General features: G+C 47.5%; 1 protein-coding gene across 1 annotated transcript in view; it reads left to right on the top strand.

The window, feature by feature from the left end:
• Nucleotides 1–11023: 11023 nt before the first annotated feature.
• Nucleotides 11024–13607, top strand: part of LOC127046271 (ovostatin-like) — a 54010-nt gene continuing 51426 nt past the window's right edge. The window contains exons 1-3 of the mRNA XM_050943103.1: nucleotides 11024–11088; nucleotides 11739–11922; nucleotides 12289–12445. Coding sequence (XP_050799060.1) covers nucleotides 11024–11088; nucleotides 11739–11922; nucleotides 12289–12445 — 406 coding nt within the window. The remainder of the gene's footprint in view (nucleotides 11089–11738; nucleotides 11923–12288; nucleotides 12446–13607) is intronic.

Consider the following 13607-nt stretch of genomic DNA (forward strand, 5'->3'; position numbering starts at 1 on the left):
TTGTGCCACGGCAGCTATTTTTAGTGCACGAACTCAATCAGAGCTAGCATTGGTATGTCTGCTCAAATGGAATTATACCCCCAGTTAAAGCGTAGACATGCATTACACAGTTCATTTGGACTGCAGTTGAGTTGGAAATAGGAGGCAGACTGGTTGAAAGTCTATGGGCAAGAATAAAAGGGGTAAAAAAACAAAACAAGGGTGATGTCATGGTAGGGGTCTACTACAGATCACCTAACCAGGAAGAAGAGGTGGATGAGGCTTTTTTTAAACAACTAACAAAATCCAGGGTCACCCAGGGGCAGGGGAGGGGCAAGTGGGGCAATTTGCCCCAGGCCCTGGACACCGCAGAGGCCCCCACTAGAATGACTGAGGCTCCCTCCCAGGCCCCAGCCTGACTCGACCCCATCTCCGCCCCTCTCCCGGAGCCTCAGCTCATCCAGGAGCATCCCTGGACAGTGGTGAAGCATGGCTCCAGCGGGGCCCCTGAGCTCCGCCACGCTCAGATCCGCATGGCAAGGGGGCGGGGCTGCTAACTCCAGGCTGAGCTCAGCTCCCTCCACTCAGTGTGGAGCTCACAGCCCTGCCCTCTTACCACGCGGCTTTGAGCAGGGATGGGCTCAGGGGCCCCACCGGAGCCACGCTGCAGTGCTGTCCAGGGACACTTCTGGATGCGCTGAGGCTCCAGAAGAGGGGGAAGCCGGGAGTAAGGGGCCAGGGCTGGGGGGTTGGCTAAGGGGCAGGAAGTCCCAGGGACAGTCAGGGGACAGGGAGGGGGCAGAGGTTTGGGGGGCGGTCAGGGGACAGGGAATGGGGGAGTTGGATCGTGGGAGTTCCGGGGGTCTGTCAGGACTCAGCCGGGGAGTGGATAGGGGTTGGGGCAGTCAGGAGACAGGGAGCAGGAGTGGGGTCCCGGGGTGGTGGTGGTGGGTCTCTGAGGGACAGTGAGGGGGCAAGGAGCAGGATGGGTCAGGGATTCTGAGGGGGGCAGGCAGTCGGGGGGCAGGAAGTGGGTGGGGGTCGGATAGGGGGCAGGGCCAGGCTGTTTGGGAGGCACAGCCTTCCCTACTCTAAAGCTTATTCAGCAGTTTGAGGCTTGCAGAAGAGCCAAGCTGTTAGCTTTTCCATTAGGGCTACCATCCCTTTCACTTCTCAAATGCCAAATTATAGTCTATATTTAATTTCTGTGCCATAGAGAGATTCATGTCAGGGGAGGGTACCTTCATTTAAAATTAGCCACCGGGGGAGGGATCGCATGAGAAGAGCAATATCCTTCCTAACGCTACCAAGGGAGACCTCCTCTCTCCTGCATTCCCTGAGGCTCCAGAGGGGTTAATTCAGTGGTTCTCAAGCTTTTATACTGCTGACCCCTTTCACACAGCAAACCTCTGAGTGTGACTCCCCACCCTTATAAATTAAAAACACTTTTTAATGTATTTAACGCTATTGGAAATGCTGGAGGTTTGAGGTGGAGGCTGACAGCTAGCGACCCCCAGTAATAACTTTGTGACCCCCTGAGTGGTCCTAACCCCGAGTTTGAGACCCCCTGGGTTAATTTAATTTTAGCACCCTGTGTCCATTCACATGCATGTGCTATTTTGAGCATTTCAGTTTTCAGAACATAGGCTTATGCCAGATTCTGGAACAAGCTCAAATGCTCAGTTCGTGGAGTATGTACATAAGCTATACTAAAGACAAACCCACAGTAACCGTCTCCAGTTTGTGAAGGACCCCATGGAGCCAGTCTCTAGGAAACAGATAAATGCATGGAGGTTAAGTCCATTAATGGCTATTAGCCAGGATGGGTAAGGAATGGTGTCCCTAGCCTCTGTTTGTCTGAGGGTGGAGATGGATGGCAGGAGAGAGATCACTTGATCATTACCTGTTAGGTTTACTTCCTCTGGAGCACTTGGCATTGGCCATTGTCGGTAGACAGGATACTGGGCTGGATGGACCTTTGGTTTGACCCAGTATGGCTGTTCTTATGTTCTAACCTAAATGAACCCAAAGTTATGGAGACAGATATGAGTCAAGGAAGCCAGCAGAGTATCAGAAACCTGGAAAAATCTCTGACTGGATGGGCTCAGGCATTTAGTCACAAGCTGAGGTGATTCAAAAGTTTTGGATTTTTTTAAGCAGAATTTTTTTATTGTTTCTTTAAACAATCAAACACAACAAGCAGCAAATATTTGGCCACGCACTTCTGAAACCCCAAACCATATTCAGGTTTTGGCAGACTAATTTCAGCTTTTCAATTAAAAAAAACACAACAAATTTTGAAGGAAAGCAGACATTGTCTGTGATTTTTTTCTGCTTTTTAAAAACCCCTAGTTTTCGATCCAGAAAAATTTTTGACAGAAAATATTTGTCCAACCCTTTTAATGAGCTTTAGTGCCTTTCAGCACTAGCTGATGCTGTGAACCAGTGATACTTTGTAAAGAAGTTTTCTCAAAACTGGGTTTGTGCCAAGATGCGGAAGGTTTATTTTTCCCAGGGCTGCCTGTGTGGGGGAGCAAGTGGGGCAATTTGCGTTGGAACCCACAGGGCCCCCACAAGAATATAGTATTGTATAGTATTGCAATTTTTTTTATGGAAGGGGCCCCCAAAATTGCTTTGCTCCAGGCCCCCTGAATCCTCTGGGCGGCCCTGACAAAATCATCCAAAGCACAAGACTTGGTGGCGAAGGGGGACTTCAACCACTAAGACATCTGTTGGGAAAATAACACAGCAGGTCACATATTATCCAACAAGTTCTTGGAATGTATTGGAGACAATGTTTTTTTTCAGAAGGTGGAGAAAGCTACAAGAGGGAGGCTGTTCTAGATTTGATTTTGACAAATAAGGAGAAACTGGTTGAGAATTTGAAAGTGGAAGGCAGTTTGGGTGAGAGTGATCAGGAAATGGTAGAGTTCATGATTTTAAAGAATGGTAGGAAGGAGAACAGCAAAATAAAGACAATGGAATTCGAGAGGGAGTGTGGCAAGGCACCCCTTCTACCTCGCTGGACTTATCACTCCCTCCTCTGGCAGGGACAGGGCCTGGGGTAAATCAGCCCCACTCTTGAGCTTGTCTGTCTTCCCTCTTTGGGGTTTGTTTCTCAGAGCCTTCCCATTAGGCCTCGGGGCAGGCCTGAGGAGTGCTCTGCCAAACAAAGGGAAACAAGTCTATAATGCATCAAAACAAAAGGGGAATACCTTTCCTTGACCCCTCACTGGAGAAGGTGTTGTCCTGTCGTTGGCCCCGAGGTGTCAGTCCTTCCCCTAAACACTCACTGAGTTTGGGTGTCTCCTGTATGGGGAGAAGCGCAGTCTCTCACACTGGAGAAGCCTAGCTCCCTGCTGCCTTCAGCCTTGCAGCAGTTTGTCTCTGTCCCGCCCCAACCAGGAGAGAGGTTTTAACAGGTTTCAGGCAGCCCTTAATTGGACTCAGGTATCCCTAATCAACATAAAGTAGCCCCTTCCCAGCTTGTAGGAAAAACGGCCTTTAGCATTCTAGGGCTAACATACCTGTTTTCCCAGATCCTCCTGCAGCCATCCGACCTGACTTTGTCACATATCCCTCCCTTCCCCGCCCCGCCCCGCCCCGCTCAGCAGCATAGGGCTGGGCTATTTGGGATGAGAAACAATGCACCCTTGATAGACCATCAGCACTGCAATGCTTAATCCTTGCCTTGTGTTTCATTAGGAAGTGGAGGGCTGCAATGACAGGAACCATCTTGTTACTCTTGCATTTTGTTCCTTGTTCTGGTGAATCCATTTTAGGAGAGCATGGTAAGTAAAGAGGGTAAATCTCTGTCCAAGTAAGTAGTAGCGTAGGGTTTCCATGGCCCACTTTACAGCAAGGCATTCCTTCTCTACCATGACATACCTTTGTTCTCTGGGCAGGAGTTGCCTACTAAGGAACAGGACGGGATGTTCTTCCTCTCCTAGCATTTGAGAAAGTGTGGCTGCCAGTACAACCTTGGAGGCATCTGTTTGTAGTACAAACTCCTCAAAGTCTGGCATTACTAGTACTGGATTACTACAGAGGGGGGTCCTCAGATCTGTAAACACTTCTTCAGCCACGCTGGTCCATTTCACTATGTCTGGCACTCAGGCTTTTATCAGGTCCATCAGCAGGTATGCTCTGACAATAAAGTGGGGAATAAATCAGTTTTAGTACCCTACTATCCCCAGAAATGCTCTGACCTGTTTCTTCTGGATTGGTTGGGTCAAATTTGTATTGCTTCTAACTTATTCAGTTGGGGCTTCACTACACCCCTTCCGACGATGTAACCGAGGAATGTGGCTTCGGCTAGCCCTATTGCACATTTGGAGGGATTTACAGTGAGACCCGCATCCCTCAGGGTATCCAATACTGCTTCCACCTTTTCTAGGTTTGTCCCCTAGTCTGGGCTATGTATGACCACATCATTGAGGTAAGCAGCCACATACTTGGCATGTGGACATAATAGCTTATCCATGAGCTGCTGGAAGGTTGCTGGAGCCCCGTGTAATCCAAAAGGGAGGATAGTATATTGGTACAATCCTTCTGGTTACAAAAAACAGTCTTCTCCTTGGCTTCCTTGGCCAGACGGATTTGCCAATAACCTTTGGTCAGGTCGAGGTTGAACAGGAATCATGCTTTGCCCAGCTGGTTGATTAGCTTGTGTATCCGAGGTATTGGATAGGCATTGAACTGGGACACCTCGTTTAATTTTCAGAAGTCATTGCAGAATCTCATGATGCCATCTGGATTAGGTACCAGAATGATCGGACTGGACCACTGACTATGGAACTCCTCAATGACTCCTAGCTCCAGCATCCTCCTAACTTCGGTCCTAATCTCCTCTTTTTGCCTCTGGGATCCGGTGTGGCTTAACATTCACCTTTACTCCACAAGGTCCATGATGATATGATGATGGGCTTCAGTGGTTCTGCCTGGATTCTCTGAGAACACATTGTGGTTTCATTCAATCATATTGATGACTTTTGCCCTTTGTTCAGGGATCAATTCAGGAGATAGTCTCACTTGCCCCTGTGGTTTATTTTCTTGGGGTGGCATCTCTAGGGTGACCACATAATCTCCTCTGTCCTGCCAGGGTTTCAACAAGTTGACATGGTATATCTGCTCCGGCTTCCGGTGATCAGGCTGTCAAACCTTTTAGTCAACCTGTCCAACGGCCTCTATTACTTCATATGGCCCCTACTATCTGACTAGGAGCTTGCTTTCAGCTGTGGACACCAGGACCATTACCCGAACACCTGTCTGGAACTTCTGGACCTTCGCTCGGTGATTTTAATAGGTCTGTTGGGCCTCTTGTGCTTTCTCCATGTGTTCCTGCACTATGGAGGGGATTTGGGCTAGCCTGTCCCACATCTGCTTCACGTGTTCAATGATGTTTCTCTGCTGGTCAGCCTGTTCTTCTCAGTCCTCCTTGGCAATGTCCAGTATGCCACAGGGATGGTGACCGTATGGCAGCTCAAAGGGGGAGAACCCCATGGATGATTGGGGAACTTCCTTTATGGCAAACATCAGGTAAGGTAGCAAAGTATCCCAATTCTTCCCATCTGGCTCACCCCTTTCCTTATCATGTTCTTCAGTGTCTTATTAAAGTGTTTGACAAGGCCGGCCATCTGTGGATGGTAGAATGACTTTCATAGGGCCCGTATGTGGAACATTGCACACAAGTCCTTCATCAATTTTGACATGAAGGGGGTTCTTTGATCCGTTAAGATCTCTTTGGGTATCCCTATCCCAGAGAAAATTTTAATTAATTCCTTTGCTATTTTCTTGGACGTTGTGTTACTTAGGGGTATGGCTTCTGGGTATCGGGTGGTGTAGTCCAGAACAATGAGCACACACTGATGGCCTCGGGCTGACTTTTCCAGTGGGCCTATCAGGACCATGGCTATCCTCTCAAATGAGACTTCAATAATTGGTAGAGATACTAGCAGGGCCCTTAAGGACAGTCATGGGCCGTGTAATTGGCATTCTGAGCAGGGGGCGCGATATTGTCAGACCTCCATATAAACTCCTGGCCAAAAGAACCTTCATAGGATTCAGTTGAGGGTTTAATCTATCCCTAGATGTTCTCCAAACAAATGGCTATGAGCTAGGTCCAACACTGCTCTCTGTTGTCGTGGCACCAGGAGCTGCTCCACTTCTTGCTCTTGCATTTGGAGTACTCTATGTAACAGGTCCCTTCTTATCACAAAGTATGGCCCTGGGCCTTTGAGTTTCCCCTCCATTGGAACCCCATTCACCTCAATTACCTCCCTTCTAATATTGTCATACAGTGGATCATTGGCTTGGTCTTGCCCAAAATTTCTAAATGAGGACCCAATATGCTCAAAATCAAGGGGTCCTGTTTCTGTTTCCCCTCCAGGATTGGCCTCAGCAAAACTGAGTCCAGCTTCTGGCTCGTCAACAACCTGAGTTTCCCACCTGCCAGCTGGATGAGATAGTCTCCCTACAAGCACAACCTTTTGGTTCCTAGCCAAGATCCTGTTTCAAACTTTTTGTCTTCCCTCCTTTATAACTTAGTTTTACGGGCCTTCCCAGCTGCAGAGAACAAGTCCTGTGCAAATTCAGAGAAAAATGGGAGAGGGCTACCTATTGGGGCCACAGTATCACTCCTGGGGTCATTACCCTCCTCGGACTCACTCACTGGAAGTAGATTCCTGAACCCTGGGAAGTCTCATCCTATGAGGACAGGATATGGGAGTTTAGGGACCACCCATTCCATCACCCTTGTGATACTCCCCTGAACTTCAATTTGTACAGAGATGGTTGGATAGTCGTTGACAGAGCCATGTACACAGGTTATCCCTGTGTGTTTGGCCTAAGACAGCTGGTCCTGTCCCACTAGTTTCCCTGAGATCAGCGTGACAACATTCCCAGAATCCACTAATGGAGTGGCCTTTATGCCATTCATCTTAACTTGCCACGTGTATCTATGTGGGGGTCATCGCAACCCCTACAAGGTTGATTAAGCCACGTGGGCCTGCATGATCACCCAGATTGATTGCATGGGCTCCTCAGTGTTAGGATATTGGGTTGTGATATGCCCTAGTTATCCGCAAGCATAACACCTATATTTCACTCAGGATATCCCCCTATTCTTTGGACTATCGGGTCTTACCTCAAGACACTCTCTCCCCAGTCCCCTAAATACCTTTGCAGACTCTGGCCACTCTTCAACGTTCTTTCTCTCCAACAAAGTTCTGCCTGACCCTTCGGGACTCTGGTCCTTCAGGGCGGGGACTGATCTCTTAATTAGGCACATTTCTTCCCCGGTAGTCTAAGAAAGTTCCTTGGTCATTAACTGTCTCTCTATGAGGGCAACTAAATAGTCATAAGAGAAGAGGTCTTTTTGGCTAACTCATCCTCATAGGTCTGGTGGTAATCCTCTCATGAACCTGTCCAGCACTATGATTTTTATTATCTTCTCTGTACTATGGATCTTGGGGTGCAGCCACTTCTGCGTTAGATGGATCAGATCGAATAGTTGTGACCTCGGCACTTTGCTGTCCTGGTACCTCCAGTCATGGAACCTCTGGGCCCTTATAGCTATCGTCATACTGGATCTCGCCAGGATCTCTGCCTTCAACTGCAGTAATCTGTGGCTGCTTCTGCTGCTATGTCATAGTAAGCCTTCTGGGCTTCCCCACACAGGCAAGGCGAAAGGATGGTGGCCCACTGGTCTCAGGGCCAGGCCTCATGTAGGGCCGTTCTCTAAAAGGTGAGAAGGTATGTCTCCATATCATCTTCCACCATCATCTTTTGTAGGTAACTGCTGGCCCTTAGGGGTTGTGTCTCACTCATTAAGACTATGTGTCAGAGCGGTCATGGCCTTCAACTGGCTCATGACCTCTTGCAGGGTGGCTTGATCCTGGACTGCCTGGCTTATCAGCAGCTGATTCATCATACCGACTCCTGTTGGATGGTCATCTGGACCCTGGTAGCCTCTTGTTGTTATGCTGTGGCCTGCACCAGTGCCCTCACTATGTCGTCCATTTTGGGGAGGATGGTGATTTACCTTGCTCTGGGATGGTTCTCAGTGCCAATGCAATCCCACTTCTTACACCACATGTGGCAAGGCACCCCTTTCTGCCTTGCCGGACTTAGCACTCCCTCCTCTGGCAGGGACAGGGCCCCACTCTGGAGTGTGTCTGTCTTCCCTCTTCAGGATTTGTTTCTCAGAGCCTTCCTGGTAGGCCTTGGGGCAGGCCTGAAGAGTGCTTCTCTGCCAAACAAAGAGAAACAAGTCTACAATGCACCAAAACAAAAGGGGAATACTTTTCCTTGGCCCTCTCACTGTGACAGGTATTGTCCTGTCGCTGGCCCCAGAGTGTCAAGAATTATGTGGACAAGCTGGAGAAAGTCCAGAGAAGAGCAACAAAAATTATTAAAGGTCTAGAAAACACGACCTATGAGCGAAGATTGAAAAAAATTGGTTTGTTTAGCTTGGAAAAGAGAACACTGAGGAGGGACATGATAACAGTTCTCAAGTACAGAAAAGGTTATTACAAGGAGGGGGGGGGCGACATTTTTTTCTCCTTAATCTCTGAGGACAGGACAAGAAGCAGTAGGCTTAAATTGCAAGAAGGGAGGTTTAAATTGAACATTAGGAAAAACTTCCTAACTCTCAGAGTGGTTAAGCACTGGAATAAATTGCCCAGGCAGGTTGTATAATCTCCATCAGTGGTGATTTTTAAGAGCAGGTTAGACAAACACCTGTCAGGGATGGTCTGGATAATACTTAGTCCTGCCATGAGTGCAGGGGACTGAACTAGATAACCTCTCAAGGTCCTTTCCAGTCTTATGATTCTGTGATTATGGGAATGACTTCACTGCAGAGTTAGCCCGAGCTCTGAGTTTGGTGTTGCACCCCCTACCGCATCCGCACACAAAATCCTCTCACCCTAGTTTACTGTTGCTTTAAATCCAGGCTATCTGACCTATCTGGGGCTATAAGCTAATGTTACTCAGGCTGGTAACCTACCTATGCTGTAGTGAGGACACAGGTTAAACCAATCCAGTGCTGATAGTCCTCCAATGCCTTCCTACAATTCCCTCTGTGTGCCCAGAAAGGACAGATAAGTTCTCCCACAATTCACTGGGAAACAATCATAGAGTGGCAAAGAGTCCCGTGACACCTTATAGACTAACAGACCTACCCACTTCATAGAATGGTTCAGCTCTCTGCAGTGCAAAGAACCCTGGGATGTGCTCCTGGGAGTCCTAGTAATGCAGGTGCGTGCGTGAAGCACCACTTAGCACACAGTAATGCTGTAGGGCTTTGCATTGTGACCACTCACACCTGGGTTAATGCTACACTGAAGACACACCTTAAGAGGGCTACATGAAGGTTAACAAAGAGTAAACATTCAAACATCAATAACCAACACAAAACTGTCAAGAAAACAGAGGAATCAGAAACAATACAGCATTGCATGGTGGAACAGGAAGATATAAGGCACTCAGACTGTGGACTGAATCTTCCTGTTACTCTGCTGCCAGAAATGTTGAAATTCTGTGTCTGCTGCAAACTGACTCTGCAAAGTAATTCTGAGCCTCTGGGTCAGTAAAATCTCCACGCTTCCTGCCATTCCCTTTCCAAAGTTTGACTGGGAAAAGAACTGAACGTCAGCTGCTGCCTCTTGGCCTTGCACTACATAAAAACCCTCAACTGGGGTAATTTCCACAAATATTTCCATAAATATTTTCAGTGAAATGGGGTGTGATTTTATGCAACAATGGGGCCATTCAACTTCAAAAAAGACTTTGCACTAAAAAAACAAAAGTGTGTACTTCTGTATTTTTTTAATGTGAAAATAACTTTTTCCAAGAAGTTTGTGTAAAGTGAAATTTTAAGGATGAGCTGCTTGATCTGTTTCTGAAAGAGAACAATCCTGCATTGGCTGTAGTAAGGCAAACAGCTCTTCTGCAGCTTTATTTATTGGCACTAGAGCTGGTCAGGAACAAAACCATGCCAATGCGATTCCAACTGGATGATGTTTAATCTCATTGTTGTGATAACTCTGGAGCACAGGAATCACAAACATCAAACAACTATTTTCCAGTGTTGCCTCTTGTTTTTGTGTGGTGACATGGGGAGAGTTGGGCTTTGTGTCCTCTTTCAAAACAAAAGGAGGGGATTCCAGTTAAAGAGCAGGGACCTTATTTTCCTTTTGCAGGATCTGAGTAACTTCCATTGAAATTTCTTGTATTCTGATGGGGGAAAAACTGAGATCCCGGAGTGCTAACAAATACTTAGGGACTTGGTGGAAGCGCATTGTTTGAGTATTGGATAAAGCCTTGAAGAACAGACTGCAGCAGACATTCAGCATTGGCTACAACAGGGAGAGAGACTAGGTGTGAGTGAGCTAGATCTGTTTCTAGCTCTAGTTTCTTTATTCTTCAGTCTCATCATCATCATATTCAAAAGTCAAGATGATGGTGAAGCGAGGGAGACGTGCTTTACTCTGTTCACTTTCTACTCCAGGAATGTGCGCGCAGATTTCAACAAGGATCAAGCATCAAAATATTCATGTAAAGTTAATCCACTGCAAACAGCTTGTAAACCTGGTAGGTGAATTCCCCCAGAATCAAAAGGAGGAAAAACCAAGCCTTAAACTAGTTTAACAGGCTTGTTCTGTGCTGGGTCATTTCCTGCTTCCCTGTGCCAAGCATCAGTTAGAAGCAAGCCAAGTCATTGAGACATTTTTCATGGATGATTAGAAAATTGCAACAAGTGATGCAATTTGGAGGACAGGGAGCTGGAGTGGATCGTGATAGGTTCTGGGGAGGGTCTTGGAAAAAGTGGGATGGACTAGGATCTGCCCCCCCACCTCTTGCTGGGCTTATAAAGCCATCAACAACTCAGGTGAGAGAAACGGAGTCAGGGAGGAGTTGAGGAACAGGCTCTTTCATTGTGCAGCTCTGAGCAAGGAATGTCCAAGGGCTATTAAAATCTCAGACAACGTGCTGTCCCTTGGGTGATTATATCTCTGCATTTCCCTTGTCTCTGTGGCCAAAGATGCTGCTGAAGTTTTTTCTGAGTGCCCTTGTCAGTCACCTAACAGCTGCATATGCTCCTGAACTGTAAGAAATACCATGTGCTTTACTAATGATATGTGTTTGCTGTGAATCATTCATTTACTGAAGGGTTTGGTGGCACAGTTAGAAAATACTGCTGCTGCTGCTGCCACCTTTTTTATCTGGAGGCCTAGGATGAATTCTAACTTAGATTGGATGATTTAGTTGGGGATTGGTCCTGCTTTGAGGAGGGGGGTGGACTAGATGACCTCCTGGGGTCCCTTCCAACCTAATCTTCTTTGATTCTGTGAAATGAGTTGATTGTTTCTCATGTGAGCACAAAACAGACTTTTTACACCTTGCTAAACTACCACAAAATGTAACATGTCTGAGCTTATATGCGTAGGAAAGAGAACAGTAATAGCAAGGTGTGGTGTGATAGGTATGGGCTTCCAGGATTCATAACATGGGGGGGCTGCAGAGCGGGATTGAGGGGCATCGGCAGAGCTGTGTGAGAAGCTCAGGAATAGCAAAGTGGCTGCGAGGGATTACAGGCAATTAGCAGAGCTGTCTGGGGTCCTATGTTAGATCTGAACCTATAATGAAAAAAGTCTTTTACTTCTCAATAACCATTGTCTGACCTCTCCCAAACAGGTTGTTCCTTCCTATCTGCCCCCTTGTCTCTTGAATGAAATTGTGTTATTTGGTTTTCATAGACAGTACCTCCTGATGGTGCCATCAGTGCTGCAGAGCAGCTCTCCGGATCAGGCCTGCCTGCACTTCCACAACCTCAATGAATCGGTATCTGTGAGTGTCATCCTGGAGTACAGTGGTTCCAACACCACTATTTTTGAGCAGCCTGTAAGAGGAAACTACTTCTTCCAGTGCATCAGATTCATGGTACAGACTTTAATTTACGTTTCAATAAAGAAAGAAAAAGTAATCTTGGAAAATGTGTGTGATCAAACAAGTGACCTTACAGAATTAGTGATGGGAAAGGAAAGGGTAAAGTAGAGGAGGGAGACTAAGGGAGAAATAAAAGCTGGAAGAAATGAGAAGGGGTGGAGGCAGAGGAGAGCAGCACTGTGAAAGAAGAGAGGGATATGGGAAGACAGAAGCAGTATAGATCTGAGAAAGAGACCGAGCTGGCAGTGGAACTGGAGTGTGGGCTGCCTCCATAGTACACTTTATGCTGCAGGTAGACAGATCCTGGAGAGAATGGTCTAAGCTGAACATTCTCCCCCTTATATTTTGCATCCCTCCCAGGTTCCTCGTGCCACCTTTTCCCCCTTGGCTTTCATCACTTTCTCTGCCAAAGGCACGACAGTCAGGCTGGCAGAGCGGAGGTCGATGGCTATTCAGAATGTGGACAGCGTTGTCTTTGTCCAGACAGACAAACCCATCTACAAGCCGGGACAGACAGGTGAATGTGGATTCTGCTTTACTTAATGTCATTTCCTCTGGGAACGAATATTCTGAGCTAGAGTGTGAGAGAACACTGCTCTGCAAAATTCAAGTCAGAGCAGACAATGTTGTGGGTTTGGCTGACTACTCAGCACCTTAAAGTAAAATGATTGCTAATGTGTGCAGTGGAGCTGAGGAAGCCACCCTCAGACACAAGAGAGCACCTGGTGGGTGACTGTCAAAATCCCAACTCATTCCTCAGTCTTTATTCACTCTCTTTCCACAGTCACTCCCTTTGTCCCCTGCTTTCACTGCTGCTGCCTCATTATGGTTTCCAGGCATTCGTAGTCATTAATAGATGCGTAGAGCCAGGGCCAGCTCTAGCCATTTCGCCACCCCAAGCACAGCGGCACAGATGCTCCACCGGTGCCACGGGACCAGCGGACCTTCTGCAGGGACGCCTGCGGGAGGTCCACTGGAGCCGCCTGCCGCCCTCCCGGCAACCAGCAGAGCGCCCCCCGCGGAATGCCTCCCCAAGCACGCACTTGGCGCTCTGGGGTCTGGAGCCGGCCCTGCGTAGAGCACTGCCCAATGGCTTTTTAGTTATAGTTCCATGCCTGTGGCCATGACTGGCTCTCCAACTTCAAGGGCATGGCGAGTACCCAATTGGAGAGGCCGTGAAGGAAGATCCTCACACAGAATTATCTGCTGTGCAGACACTGGGGAATCACTTCTGAATCAGGCAAACTGCTCTAATCAGAGATGGCTGCTTCTTAATAACACTTGCACTTTTATGTGCTCAAAGCTCTGTGCAGAGATTAACTAGATTAATGCTGACATACCCCTACGGGGGAGGTTGGCACATTGTACAGTGGAGAAATGGAGATGAAAAAGAGGATTTGCCTAAAGCCACTCATGGAGTCAGTAACCGAACTCGGGCTATCTAACTACCAACCCACTCCCTTTCCTTCAGTGGGCTGGAAAAACTTCTGGAGAAAAGCATTCTCTCCTGTTAGGGGAATTCAGTCCCATGGAAGGTTATACCATGGAAAGCCCTCTTCACTGTGGGCACAAATCCTAGCTGTGATTTACTTGTTCCTTTTTCAAGAGGGGAGTGCTGGAAAACCAGCTGAAATGTGGGTATGGACCAAACTGGAGCTCAGAGATAGAGAAGAGCTATG

This window comes from Gopherus flavomarginatus, chromosome 1 (assembly GCF_025201925.1).
Source record: "Gopherus flavomarginatus isolate rGopFla2 chromosome 1, rGopFla2.mat.asm, whole genome shotgun sequence".
Taxonomy (NCBI): Eukaryota; Metazoa; Chordata; order Testudines; family Testudinidae; genus Gopherus; species Gopherus flavomarginatus.